Raw genomic sequence first — 13010 nt, 5'->3', positions numbered from 1 at the left:
GTTGTCAGTTGCTGACATGAGCACCCAGCTTTCATAAGGTTCACTGCTGGGTGAGCACCAACAATGCAATGAAAGAAAACACTTTTTTAGTTCCTTCACTCCCCAAACAGCTTCCAGAATTCACAGATAATAATTTGCTCCCACATTGTTTTCACGAGCATTAGAAACCTCTAAAGCCTCATTCTTTCCCTCTGTTGGAACTTATCAAAGCAGTTTGCCTGGTAACTTCCCCAGCTGACATGCAGAGATGAATGTGCAAGAGGAAAGCATTGTTTTGGAGAAGTCAGGCATAGCCAGTCCCCAAAAAGCCTCTAAAAATCCTTGTTTAAGGTTATGTAAGCAAGGGGAGGAAGATTGTGGTTTGTTCCTCACAGTAATTTATTAAATACTTGCTTAATTCATGTGAAGTTTGGAAAAAATTGGGGCATTCTGTTAATTTTTAAAGGCAGTAGCAGTTTAAAAATGTCCAAAATTACACTACAAAAGTTTTTAAAGATGACAAAGACATTCAGAGCTGAACCTGTTGTAGCAACATTTCAAATAATTAAAACAATTATTTAGTTGAGTTGATTCAAACAGTATTTCCTTATGCACAAAGACAGGGGCTGTTGTTTTGGCTTGGATTTTGGTGAGTTTGGGATTTGTTTTGCCATTTTGGGTTTGTTTATTTGGGGTTTTTGTGGGTTGTTTAGGAAAACTGCAGTTAACATTAAAAAAGAGATGAAAAAAACTAAGATGGGTTGAAAAGCTTTATTTCCTTAATAAAATCACAATTTTACATAACATTCAATCACAATATTTTTTCCTTGATATTTATTTTCACACAGGCTAAATGCAATACCTAATATAAAATCCCAATTTTTAAATTAACATTAAAACAAACAAAAATATTTAATCCATACATATACACACAACATAACCTGACCTTTTGAACTGGTTTTTAAAGGCAGTGCCAATTTTGGAGGGGTCCTGGCCCTTTCCTTCCCTTCCTGCAGGGAGGAAAAGGCCCTGGAATAGCAGAGGGATCATTCCTGTGGGAATTCCAGAGTGGGAAGCTCCATCAGCATCCCCCCTGCAGGAACAGCACTGTCTTCTCCTTCTCTGACAGCAGCCTGTGCTTGGCAGCTGAAAAAACCTCTCAAGAGATAAAAATCTTGATTTAACTCATCTATTTTTAAGGAGAGTTCAAGAATATTATGATTTTAGGGTGAAAAAAACCAGGAAATTCTCTTTTGCCCCAAGCAAACAACCTCTGCCCTCTGCACCACCCAACATGATCCCACCTCAGGGTGAAGCTTCCATATTTTATAGAAAGAAACAGCCAAGCTCCCAAATTAGTTCCTAAAGCCAGCACATTTCCAATTTAAAGCCACAAATCCAGCACTTTTAGATGTTTGTGACAACAGGCCATGACAAAACCTTATGGTTCTGCCATGACTAAACCCAAAATGAGGTTTTATAACCAGCAGTGCTGTTCTTTCCAAAATGAAAGACAAACTCTGGGAAGTGAAATCAAAAGAATCCAAAGGACTGACAGATACCCAAATGGAGTAACAAGGATTGTCTCAGACCTTGTCTCATGAAAGATAACTGTCCCTTTTTTTTTTTTTTAATTAATTTAAAACAGTGATTATGTAAATACAGCTGGGGAGTCCATGGCTTGCTGGGATTCCTTCAGCTGAAGGGGTGCAGCATGATGGCTACAACTTTATTGCAGACCACGAGCCAGCAGGTGATGCCCACACCTCCTGGAAAACAGGGAAAAACCACAACTGAAGCTGTTGGATCAATAACCCTCAGGAACCTGTGCAGCTGCAAACAACCTTGGAAGTGTAAAAAACATGAAGCTCAGAATTCATGAGGCCAACAGGAATAAATTCTTCACATACAAAAGGGAGATACAAGAGATGAGAGATAAATCAACGCTGCTCACAAAAAATTCTGGATTGTCTTGGGAAAAGAGCACCAAACACACAAATATGAGCTCAAGTGTGGTGAGTGCACCCCAGAGCTAAAACCATCTGCTACAGACCCAAGAGAAAATACCTAAGTTTAAGTCCTGGCAGACTGCTTTGCTTGAACCTAAATTCAGGATTTGAGAGATGTAAAAAGTAAATTTCCTCTGAAATTGAAATCAGTTGTTTTGTAAGTACATAGTTATTCATAGCACACCTGTGAAGAAAACTCCCTTTTGGGTGATTTTCTGATTTTCTAATTTAAATCTTCCCCAGGATCTATTCAACAGAGAAGGGCAGTGCACTGTTTGGGTGGAAATAAAAATGAAAAAATTCTGTGAGCACTTCAAGGAATCAGAAGTGAGCACACAGGGAAGAGCTGCTGAAATACCTGAACCCTGTGCTCTGGGTGTCAGAGAAGCAGCTGCTGTTAATCCCTGGATGCTCTGGGGCTTGGCCATGTCCCTTTCCTCACCTGCCACTCCTGTAGGGAAGGCCACCAGGCGCTCCAGGGGAGCCAACCACTTGCTTGGAAGCACGGTGACGGGCTCAGAGTAGTACTTCCAGATCAGAGAGATCATCAGGGCAGCCTGGAATGGGGATTTTTTATTAGTTTGGATAATAACACACATCAAATACATTCCCAGTGCTATCTGGAATTGTTTCTTTGATATTTTATCTTCTTCAAAATATTTTTAGATTTTATATGACCTTAAATTTATACACAGTATTAGGAGGTTGCAGGGGGATCTTTCTTTCAAGAGCCTCTTTTCAATCCAGCAGAGTCAAACACTATCATAGCATTTGTTAAAATTCTGATGCCCCTTTTTAGCCTGAATTTTTGCCTACAAGGAGTGCAACTCACTTCAACAGTCCCCTAAGGAAATCTTCAGGCTGACCACTGCCATCCTTGTTAGCAAATTCTTGGCATAACTACTCAGACAATCTGATGAGGCACTGTGGGGAAATGTGTGGCAGCTGTAGGTGGAGATTTGCATCCTCAGCAGAAGTGTGTTTTGGTTTCAAAGCCAGAATTACATTCACATGCAGCAGAACTTTCCTGGATTTGGGGCCAATATTAAAAAACCCCAGTGATTAAACAGCTAAGACAAACTTCAATCTTGTCCCCTCAAAATCAGAAACACAGAGTTGAGATAAAAGTTAAACTCCTTCCATCCTCAACTACCAGAACTTATCATTTCCCTTCCAGTTGCAGAAATTCTTTCTGTTTGACAAGCTCTGTGTCCTTGGAATCACAGAATGGTTTGGGCTGGAAGGAATTTAAAGATCCTTCAGTGCCAGTGCAGGGACACCTTGCACTGTCCCAGGTTGCTCCAACCCCAGTGTCCAACCTGGCCTTGGGCACTGCCAGGGATCCAGGGGCAGCCCCAGCTGCTCTGGGCACCCTGGGCCAGGGCCTGCCCACCCTCACAGGGAGGAATTGTTCCTAATATCTGATCTAAACCTGTAAATTTTCAGCTTGAAGCCATTCCCTGTGTGCTGTCCCTGCATCCCCTGGAAATTGCCTCTCTCCAGCTTTCCTGGGGCTCCTGCAGGCCCTGCAAGGCCACCCTGAGCTCAGGCCAAAGCTTCTCCTGTGCAGGTGAACAATGCCAGCTGTGCCAGCCTTTCCTGCCAGCAGAGCTGCTCCATCCTCTGCTCATCCTGGAGCCTCCTCTGGGCTCTCTGCAGCAGCTCCAGCTCCTCCCTGGGCTGGGGGAGCCCTGAGTGACCAGATAGGGACCAATAAACCAGGAGAGAATTGTAACACTACTGATGATTTGGGTTAAGTTGCATCCATAACAAAACATTTACTTACCTGTAATATGTAGAATACAATATTTATGACCCACTTTATTTTGGCTAATTGGGCAGTTCGTGCTTTCACTGTTAAAGAAAAAAAATATTCGTTTCCATTGCTTATAATAATGAATTATAATTACATTAAACTAGTAATTTTTTAATATTTCACTCTTTAAGGCTGGACATTACCCTGTTTAAAAATCTCTTCCCAAATGATTTATAGCTATATTAAAAACACCCTTCTACAAAAAACTGCCAGCTCTGTATTACACTGTAATTTCTATCTTGACTTACTCAAAACAGGATTCAGTGATGGGCAACACTGAGAAAGAATAAATAATGACAGACTGAAGCCCAGGAAATTCCTGGAAAGACACAGGTAAGCTCTTCAAATAGTTTAAAGAGGGAGAAAAAAAGAAGGAGAGAGAGAAAGAAAGAGAGAAGGGGAGGGGAGAGGAAAAAGGAAATTTCAAGGAAAGGAGATTTCAAGGAAATTAAAAGGAAAAGGAAAAGGAAAAGGAAAAGGAGTGAGATGGGGAAGGCAAGTTTGAAGGATAAATACTTAAAGCTGAAAACACTCTTGACAGCTTTTCAGAAACAGAAAATGTTTTTCCTTTTGGAACAGGGAGCACTGTACCGTGGGTTTTGAGCTTGTCAGTCATTTTGTTGATCTTCCTCTCCAGCCGGGCATATCTGGCAAACTCATCCATCATGCTGATGGTGGCAAGCTCCTGCTTCATGGTCTGGATCTCTGCTCTCATCTGGGATTCCTGCTCTGCATCCTTCTGCAACAGCCTGGATATCTGAGAAGTGAAGGAAATGATCAATTCCTGGTCCAGAATTCCACTGATTTGCTTTAGTGTGTATAAAGTATGATCTCAAAAGCCTCCCATAAAAAAGGCCCTTTCATTGAGATGCAGGAAATCCTTGGGTGACAAGAGGAAACAGCCTCAAGCTGGACTCAATGATCTTGAAGGTTTTTTCCAACCTAAATGATTCTGTGATCTTTCCCATTTCCAGCTCCAGCAGCCAAGCATTCCAACATTTTCTCCCTTCCTTTTACTTTCCTAATTTCTTTTCTTGAGGCACCACCTGCTTGTCAGTTCATGAACTGTGACTGCCATAGAAATGCAGGCACAAGGACACAAAATCTTTTTATTGCTGTCCTTAGCAAATCTTCCAGCTTCCCTAAGACACGTGTAATTTATTTCCCCGTGGATGCTGTTCTCAGGCCTGCAGACAGTGAGAGCATTAACACCATCTTCAGCCTTAAACCACAACAGAAAGCTGAGCAAAGATCTTCAGAAAATCTTAGAATATCCCGAGTTGGAAGGGACCCACAAAGAATTGAGTCCCAGCTCTGTCCCTGCCCAGACCCCCCAAAATCCCACCCTGGGCATCCCTGTCCAAAGGCTCCTGGAGCTCTGGCAGCCTCGGGGCTGTGCCCATTCCCTGGGCAGCCTGGGCAGTGCCAGCACCCTCTGGGAGAAGAACCTTTCCCTAAATCCAACCTAAATCCCTCCTGGCCCAGCTGCATCCCTCCCTGGGTGCTGTCCCTTGAGAGGAGCTGCAGATCCCAATCTCAGCCTCCTCCACACTGAAGGAACCAAATGCCCTAAGCCTCTCCTCAAATGGCTCTTTCATCACTCATGAGTGATGAAACACTGAGTTCAGCTTCCCAAACTGCTGAGAGTGATTTAAGGTTTAAAGGATTTTTGTCCATTTTTAACAGTACACAATGATCTCTGTGCCAGTGAAGTTATTTCCATGGCAGAGCAGAGCGACAGAGATTTCAGCATCTTTGTACACAGGTGAGTTTATCTGGCAGCACAGAGTTTATTTGTCCTCAATTCCATTATCCACACTTCCACAGGAATGCTTCAGATCAGAACAGGGGCACCCTGATCAGCGGCTAAGATTATTGAGATTTATTCCTACAATGACTTAACTCCTTAATCTCCGCATCCACTGATCTCCCATCTCAACAACGGGCACGTCCATCTGTTGAAAACACGCAAGACTGAGCAAAGCCGTCATTCCTACCCCGAAAACTGGGAAGCTGTGGCTGCCCCATCCCTGGAGGAGTTCAGAGCAGCCTGGACGGGGCTCTGAGCAGCCAAGCCCGCAGGAAGGATCCCTGCCCGCGGCAGGGGGGTGGGAGCCGATCATCCTTAAGGTTCCTTCCAGCCCAAACCTTTCCATGATTCCGTGATGCATCCCAGGGGCTGGAGGCTCAGGAGCATCACGGAACACATCGGTAACTCATCCCGCAGAAACCGGGGCTGTGCTCCACCATCTCCAGCACCAGCCTCTCCTCTGCAAGGCCGGCAGCAGGACGAGACCCTGCCCGTCCCCGCCGGCTCCGCGGGAGCGCTCCCCATGGGCTGGGAGAACCCCCCCTAACGCCCTGCCAGCTCCCTGGGGTGCCCTCCCAGCTATCCTCCCGCTTCCCCGCCGGCGCCATCACTCACGAGGGAGGAGCAGGAGGGCAGCAGGATTTTGAGCGCGTTGCAGAGGAACACGGCGCTGAGCACCAGCAGCCAGGCGCCACTCTCCGCCATGGGCCCCGCGCCGCCGCCGCCGCCGCCTCACAGCGCCCGCCCGAGGGCAGGCGGGGCCGCGCGCACGGCACGTGACGCGGGCGGGCCAATGGGGAGGCGGTGCGCTCGCGCGGGGCGGGGCGCGCGCCGATCCGGCTGGATCCTGTTGCGGCGCCGCTGGCGCTGCTGGGATGGGGAGGGGGCGGCGGCTCCCGCTGCGCAGCCGGGCTGGGGCGCGCAGGCGGCCGCAGCAGCAGCGCTCGCTCGCAGCAGCAGCCGCGCCACACGAGCAGCCGCGCCACACGAGCAGCCGCAGCCGCAGCCGCGGGGGTCGCGGCCGGGAGCCTCGAGATGCCCAAGAGGAAGGTGAAGGCGGGCGGCAGCGAGCGGAGCCGCCGGGAGGGGACGGCTGGGGGCGTGTGGGGAGCGGGCTCGGCGGGAAGCGGCCGCGCCGCGGGCTCCGGTGCGGCGGGCGGGACCGGGGGCCGGCGCCTTCCCCTTGTGCCGGGGAGGGGGCAGGGGGTGTGGGAGGCTCGGGGGGGGGCTCGGCGAGACTCGCGGTCCGGGAAGGGGCGGGAAGGGGCCGGGGCCGGTGCCGCCCCGCTCGCTGACGCGTCGTGTGTGTTGCAGGTGACGGTGGCGGACGGGGACGCCCCCGAGGAGGTAAGGAGCGGGCAGGGCGGCGGGGCAGGCGGGGCTGCCCGGCCCGCCCGCCCCTCACGCCCTTCTCTTTCTGTCCCTGTGTCTGTCCGTGTCTCCCCCCAGCCCAAGCGGCGATCGGCGCGGCTCTCTGCGGTAAGTGCCGAGCGGCGGGGCCCTGCCGGGATGGGCGGGAGGCCGTGCCCGGGACGGGTTCCCGAGGGCTGGATCCCCGCCTGACTTGTTCTCTCTCCCCAGAAACCTGCGCCTGCCAAAGCAGAGCCGAAACCTAAAAAGTTACCGGCAAAGGTGAGAGTGAATTGGAAAAGGGAAGGGAGAGGAAAGGGGTTCTTGGGGCATCCCGCGTGGTGCACCGTGCTGGAATGGTTTTATTCCCTGTGGGAACTTGGCTGAAGTGTTGTTTTGATGTGCTTTTGCCAGTATTTACAGGTGCATTCCATCAGTGTGGCTGTAGAGCCTTGTTAAGCTCCAGGCATTGCACGGAAGCGTGGGCACGGATCCATGCGTGTTATATTGGGTGGAACTACCTGACTGTCAAAGCAACTGCGTTAGGAAATCAGGAGGAATTTCTTCACAGAAAGGCTGGGCAGGCATTGGAAAAACTGCCCAGGGAGGGTGTGAAGTCACCATCCCTGGAGGTGTCCAAGGATAGGCCGGGATGTTTGCTCTGCTCTGGTTGACAGGGTGGTGCTCAGTTAAAGTTGGAGTATCTTGGAGGACTTTTCCAAATGCAATGGTTCTGTGCACAGCGTTGTATTTCATCTGTCTAGCAAGAGGGGATAAAACACACCTACTGATGTTTTAAAACAGTGTGTTAGGACAGGGAAAAAATTGTGTTAGCCACTTAAAAACCACATGAGCTTCCATTCACGTGGTCAAGCTTTCAGGTGTTTGTGTGTAAGAAAGTGGCTTCGAGTGATCTTTGAATTTTTCAGCGCAGCTTTCACAATGAAAATAAGTGAGGTGTAAAATTCTTCGGTTTTGGGGAGAGTTAAAAAAGGCTTTGTGTCTGTTGGCTTGCTGCTGCTTATGTTGTTAAGTGTTCCTTTGTCATCTTAAGCTTTTCTTTGTGATGTGTTGATTAAAAGCTTTGGGGTGACCTCGTCGTGACCTTTCAGTACCTGGAGGGAGTTGATAAGAAAGATGAAGAGAGAATTTCCAAGGGCTGGACTGACAGGGAATGGCTTCCAACTGCCAGAGGGCAGAGCTGGATGGGATATTGGGCAGGAACTGCTCCCTGGCAGGGTGGGCAGGGGCTGGGATGGAATTCCCAGAGCAGCTGGGGCTGCCCCTGGATCCCTGGCAGTGCCCAAGGCCAGGTTGGAGACTGGGACTGGGAGCAGCCTGGGACAGTGGGAGGTGTTGGGGGTTGGATGAGATGATTTTAAGGATCCCTCACAACCCAAACTGTTCTGTGATTCTCTAATTTCAGATAAACTCATCATCTTTGCAGACTTCCTCATGTTTTCATTGCATTAATCCTCTTAAGCAGTTACTGATGAGGAACCCACCTTCATTCCAGTGGTTTTAGTATCAGTGTGTTCCCACTCTCGGGGCTGTAAGCCTGAAGAATTTGGGGAAGCTTTCCAATGCTACCAAGTTGTAATTTCCTTTTTTTTTTTTGCAGTGTCTGATGCATCTGCACTTACTGCTGCTCATCAGTGTTGCATTTTCTGCTTAAAACTACTTCAAGCTATTAACAGTCAAAGATTTTTTTATTTGATTCCTCAAAAACCCACCCTTTTTTGCATCAACTTTTATCAGTTTTTAAAACTTTCCTCACAGTATTTTTTCCAGTTGCGGGAAGTTTGCTCATTATGGAGTTACTTGGTGGGGTTTTAAAATATTAATGAAAAGAATATATTTTGGCATTCCAAGTATAGAAGTCAGTGTGTTGCAATTATGTAATTCTGAAATATTTTATAAGTGGGTGATCAGGGGTTGTTGGTAGCTTAACAAATCTATCTTTTTTGTGTGTTTTTTACGGTTTTCAAAGTTTACCTGGAAGGTCATAACAATTGACTTAGTGAAAATGTATTTCATTGTAGGATAAATCTGAGGACAAGAAAGCTCCATCAAAGGGGAAGAAGGGGCCTAAAGGAAAACAGACAGAAGAGACAAACCAAGAGCAGACAAAGGACAACCTGCCTGCAGAAAATGGGGAAGCTAAAACTGAGGAGGTGAAGTTTGGAGGGCTGGGTTTGGGTTTTGCTGTTACTGAGCAGTTGGGGTGGGTTTTTTTTTTTTTTTTGCTACAAAAGTTTCTTGACAAATGAAATATTCTTTTTCTTGGATCTGGAAAGAATCTTGAGTGAAAACCCAGAGTTGATGTGGGCAAAGTTGAGGTGCCATTGACAGACCCTGCTGGGAGAAGGGACAGGTTGGTGCAGGGATGAAGTACAACAATTCATGAGTTGTTGCTGTGCCAGGTGAGTCGTGGCTGCACCACAGTGCCAGAGTGGCTGAACTTTTTGGAGTCATGGATCAGGTCACTTAGAGCATCCTCCACTTTGTATTACACTCCTGGAATGCAGACATAGTTACAAATTTAGGCCAAGATCTGCAGGGATGAAACACAAGTGTGGTAACAGGCCTGGAGTTGGTGTCAGGTTTCTGTGACAAACATTTTCAGGAGTTCAGTGGAGTATTTTGGTTTTTTATTTTGGTTTGGTTTTGGTTCAGTGGCATATTTTGGTTTTTATTTGGGAAGGTACAGGATGGTACTTCAGGGAGCAGATTTACTCTGGGATAACAGTTTGTCATTTGCAAGCTTGCAGTGTGAAAAATCTGTGCTCTAACTGAGAGTTCTTCAGCTGACTCAATTTTTGGCATTACTGCAGTCTTTTCATTTGTGCTTGTAAAGTTTCAGCAGTGGAACCAAATTTGGCAGCATTCCCATCTGGGGTCCCTTTAGTTCACTGGTGCAGAGATTATGTAAATTTACAAGGAATGGATGATAACTTGCTCACACCACCCAAAATTCCAGGTGTAATTTTATACCAAAGTCTAGAAGAGTTTGTCCTGCTGGATGTTATTGTTTGCTAAGAATTCAAACAGGGTGAAGATTTGAAGAATATTTGAAGTGTGGCACTGAAATTTAAAGGCATGAAGTGTTACCTCATGGATTTTCTAAACACCTCATATGTAATTGTAGCTGTGTAAAAGCTGAAGATTTTTTCTGTCATAAAAAGGCATTAATCCAATTAAAATGCTTTGCAGTGTGTGTTTAGTAACAAATCAACATCCTGCAATCCATCCTGGTAGATCCAAGGAGCCTTTTGGTGACAGCTTGGTTTAGCAGATCCAAAAGAAATCTGCAGGAACAAGTCAGGGTTATTCTGTGCAGGGTTTAATGTGCATTAAAACCACTCCAAACTAATCAGAGCCACTAAAAACTTCCTGCACTGAAGTGTTCTGGTTTTTTTTCCCCTTTCCAGACCCCAGCACCTGATGCAGCTGCAGAGAAAGAAGTGAAGTCTGAGTGACACCTGCTCCCACATCTGTAACTGGTGGTCCTTAAACCTTTCTTCTTGTACAATTCAGAGGAATATTTTTATCAACTATTTTGTAAATGCAAGTTTTTTAGTAGTTCTAGAAAACACGTTTTTAAAAAGGAGAGAATCCTGACTCAACCCATTTTTTTACATATTTAGATAAGTGTAAATGCTTTTTTTAAGTGGTAAAGTCATGTACTGGTTGTCTGTTTTCTATGAAACCAGAAATTAACAGTGTGTTAATTAAGGAGAGGGCATTGAGGCCTTGATGAAGCCTCACGTTCCACAGACTCCAAGGGACAGTTTTCTATCCTATAAAATGAAGCATAACACAGATCAGACATTGGAATTCATAATGATGTGTTGAGAATGTCTTAACATTTTAGTTATTTATCTTTCTCTATGGTTGTACCATCAGTAGAATTGCTTATCTAATAAAACTGCTCCCTAGTGGTGGATTCCTTGCTGAGTGATGTATATCAGTGACAAAGTTATTTTTGGTAGTTGCAGCTTTATTTTTTTCCAACAACTTTGTAGCTGTGATGCAAAAGATTGGAAACTTTTATTTTATATCTTTAAATACTGTCTTAAGTAAAAGTTTCTGCTTGGCAGATGGAACTTGTTATGTCAATATTTGAGATACTGGAACTTCACATCTAGTTTTCAAGGACAGCTTGTCTACAAAGATTGAGTGAAAAATATTTGAAATAGTGCTAGGAAAAAAAACAGAATTAGCTTTTAGATTAAAAAAAGCTCTGTGAATAAAAACAATTGTAAAATTGTTGATAGTGTTTGTGATCACCAAACAAAAGCCAAATAAATCTTGATTATGAAAGGATGTTTCCATAGCTCCTGCATTGACTGTGAACTCACAATCTGAGTGCTGTGGTTTGGATTTGTAACTGTGTCCTTCAGGTTGTTAAAACTGTACTTTAAAGAGATGGGTGGCAGTTCAGGGAGTGGAGAATTGCAGTGTTAGTCTAAACTTGCAGTTTGAAAGCTGAGAGCTTTGTGCTGCTGCTGTTTACTTTAAAAAAAGTCAATAATTAGTGAGTCTCAGCTGCCAGCCAGACAACTGCCACCTTGTCCTGGGAGTAGCCAAGCTCAAACAGAAACGTTTGTTCTTTGTTGGGTTTTTCTTCCTCTTACCCCAGAATTTGTTTATGCTCCTAAGTAACACCTGCAAGCCCAGTACCTGCTTCCTGTACATTTTCAGTGCCTTTTTCAAATTGTTGCAGTTATTTCTAAAAAAAAAGCCACTTCAGTTTCACCTCTAATTTGCTTTCTTAATCAATACTCTCATTTCAGAAAGAATTTTACCATTTTTACCACTCAATACTTTAGCAATCTTTAACTTTTCTATAGGAAATCTCCCAGCCTTAGACCACAACCTGCTCCTGTTCCATCATAGATGTGTTCCTCACAGAGCACACCTGGCTTTGGCTTCAAGCTCTTGGATATTTCAAAACTGGAAATTGATGCCACTTTTCTAACTCACTTCCCCCAATATCCCTCTCATATTTGTTGGTTTAATTTAATAGTACCAAAATCTAGCTCTATAATATTATTTATTCTCTGGTTTTGGCAAGCTCAACCCACCAATTAAATAAGTAATAAACTTGCAGGGAAATGCCCTAAAATAACCACTCATCCCTGCTTTTACAGAGTGTCTGTTTTTCATGTGTTTTGTGTCTCTGGTGCTGTGATCCTGTGGACTTTCAGTATCTCCCTCACATCTATAACCCACTGCTTAATTTATTGTAACTTCTCCATATTACACTGTCCTGTGTGATACCAGATTTATTTGCTCTTCAGCTAAGGACTGGAGTGAGAGCTGATGCAGATTTGAATCCAATGGAAAACAATCTGATCCAAAATACAGCAGCAGCAGAACAGAACTTCCTTCTCGGAACATACACTGTAGTCTTTGTATACTACTAGGAGTTGTTTGGGTTAAGGGAATGAGACATAAAGTAATTTACTTCAAGGTTCTAAAAATGCAATTTAAGGTACCAGAGGTGGGGAATTAATGAGACAAAGACCTTGGATTTAAAATGTAACACAAGCACAGCCATTGCTGTTTTTATCAGTGTTCATACTGGGCATGACTGGGAAACAACTGTGGGAAAGAAAAATGATGAAGAAAGGTTTGGGTTGGAAGGGACCTTAAAACCATCCAGTGCCACCCCTGCCATGGCAGGGACACCTTCCACTGTGCCAGGCTGCTCCAAGCCCCAATGTCCAACCTGGACTTGGGCACTGCCAGGGATCCAGGGGCAGCCCCAGCTGCTCTGGGCACCCTGGGCCAGGGCCTCAGCACTCTCACAGGGAACAATTCCTAATTCCAAATATCCCATTTAACCCCACTATCTGTCAGTTGGAAGCCATTCCCTGTGTGCTGTCCCTGCATCCCCTGGAAATTGTCTCTCTCCAGCTTTCCTGGGGCTCCTGCAGGCCCTGCAAGGCCACCCTGAGCTCAGGCCAAAGCTTCTCCTGTGCAGGTGAACAATGCCAGCTGTGCCAGCTTTTCCTGCCAGCAGAGCTGCTCCATCCCTCTG

General features: G+C 45.6%; 2 protein-coding genes across 3 annotated transcripts; one reads left to right on the top strand and one right to left on the bottom strand.

Moving 5' to 3' along the window:
• Positions 1 to 735: 735 nt before the first annotated feature.
• Positions 736 to 6358, bottom strand: GET1 (guided entry of tail-anchored proteins factor 1). 2 transcript variants are annotated; one of them, XM_030945656.1, is made up of 5 exons: positions 6230 to 6358; positions 4396 to 4561; positions 3775 to 3842; positions 2431 to 2545; positions 736 to 1748 (listed from the first exon to the last, which is right to left on the bottom strand). In XM_030945656.1, exons 1-5 carry the CDS (start codon positions 6317 to 6319, stop codon positions 1675 to 1677), a joined length of 513 nt encoding a protein of 170 aa, XP_030801516.1. In that variant the 5' UTR covers positions 6320 to 6358; the 3' UTR covers positions 736 to 1674. The 2 variants fall into 2 exon arrangements, with proteins under 2 accessions (XP_030801516.1, XP_030801525.1); XM_030945665.1 differs by having other exon boundaries at positions 736 to 1745.
• Positions 6359 to 6511: 153 nt separating this feature from the next.
• Positions 6512 to 11290, top strand: HMGN1 (high mobility group nucleosome binding domain 1). Its single transcript, XM_030946621.1, has 6 exons — positions 6512 to 6664; positions 6929 to 6961; positions 7064 to 7093; positions 7196 to 7246; positions 9007 to 9138; positions 10396 to 11290. The coding sequence occupies exons 1-6, from the start codon at positions 6650 to 6652 to the stop codon at positions 10441 to 10443; spliced, it is 309 nt and encodes a 102-aa protein (XP_030802481.1). The 5' UTR covers positions 6512 to 6649; the 3' UTR covers positions 10444 to 11290.
• Positions 11291 to 13010: the final 1720 nt, after the last annotated feature.

The sequence above is a fragment of the Camarhynchus parvulus genome, chromosome 1 (genome assembly GCF_901933205.1).
Source record: "Camarhynchus parvulus chromosome 1, STF_HiC, whole genome shotgun sequence".
In the NCBI taxonomy this organism is placed as follows: Eukaryota; Metazoa; Chordata; class Aves; order Passeriformes; family Thraupidae; genus Camarhynchus; species Camarhynchus parvulus.
This window is presented reverse-complemented; position numbering and strand designations above follow the sequence as displayed.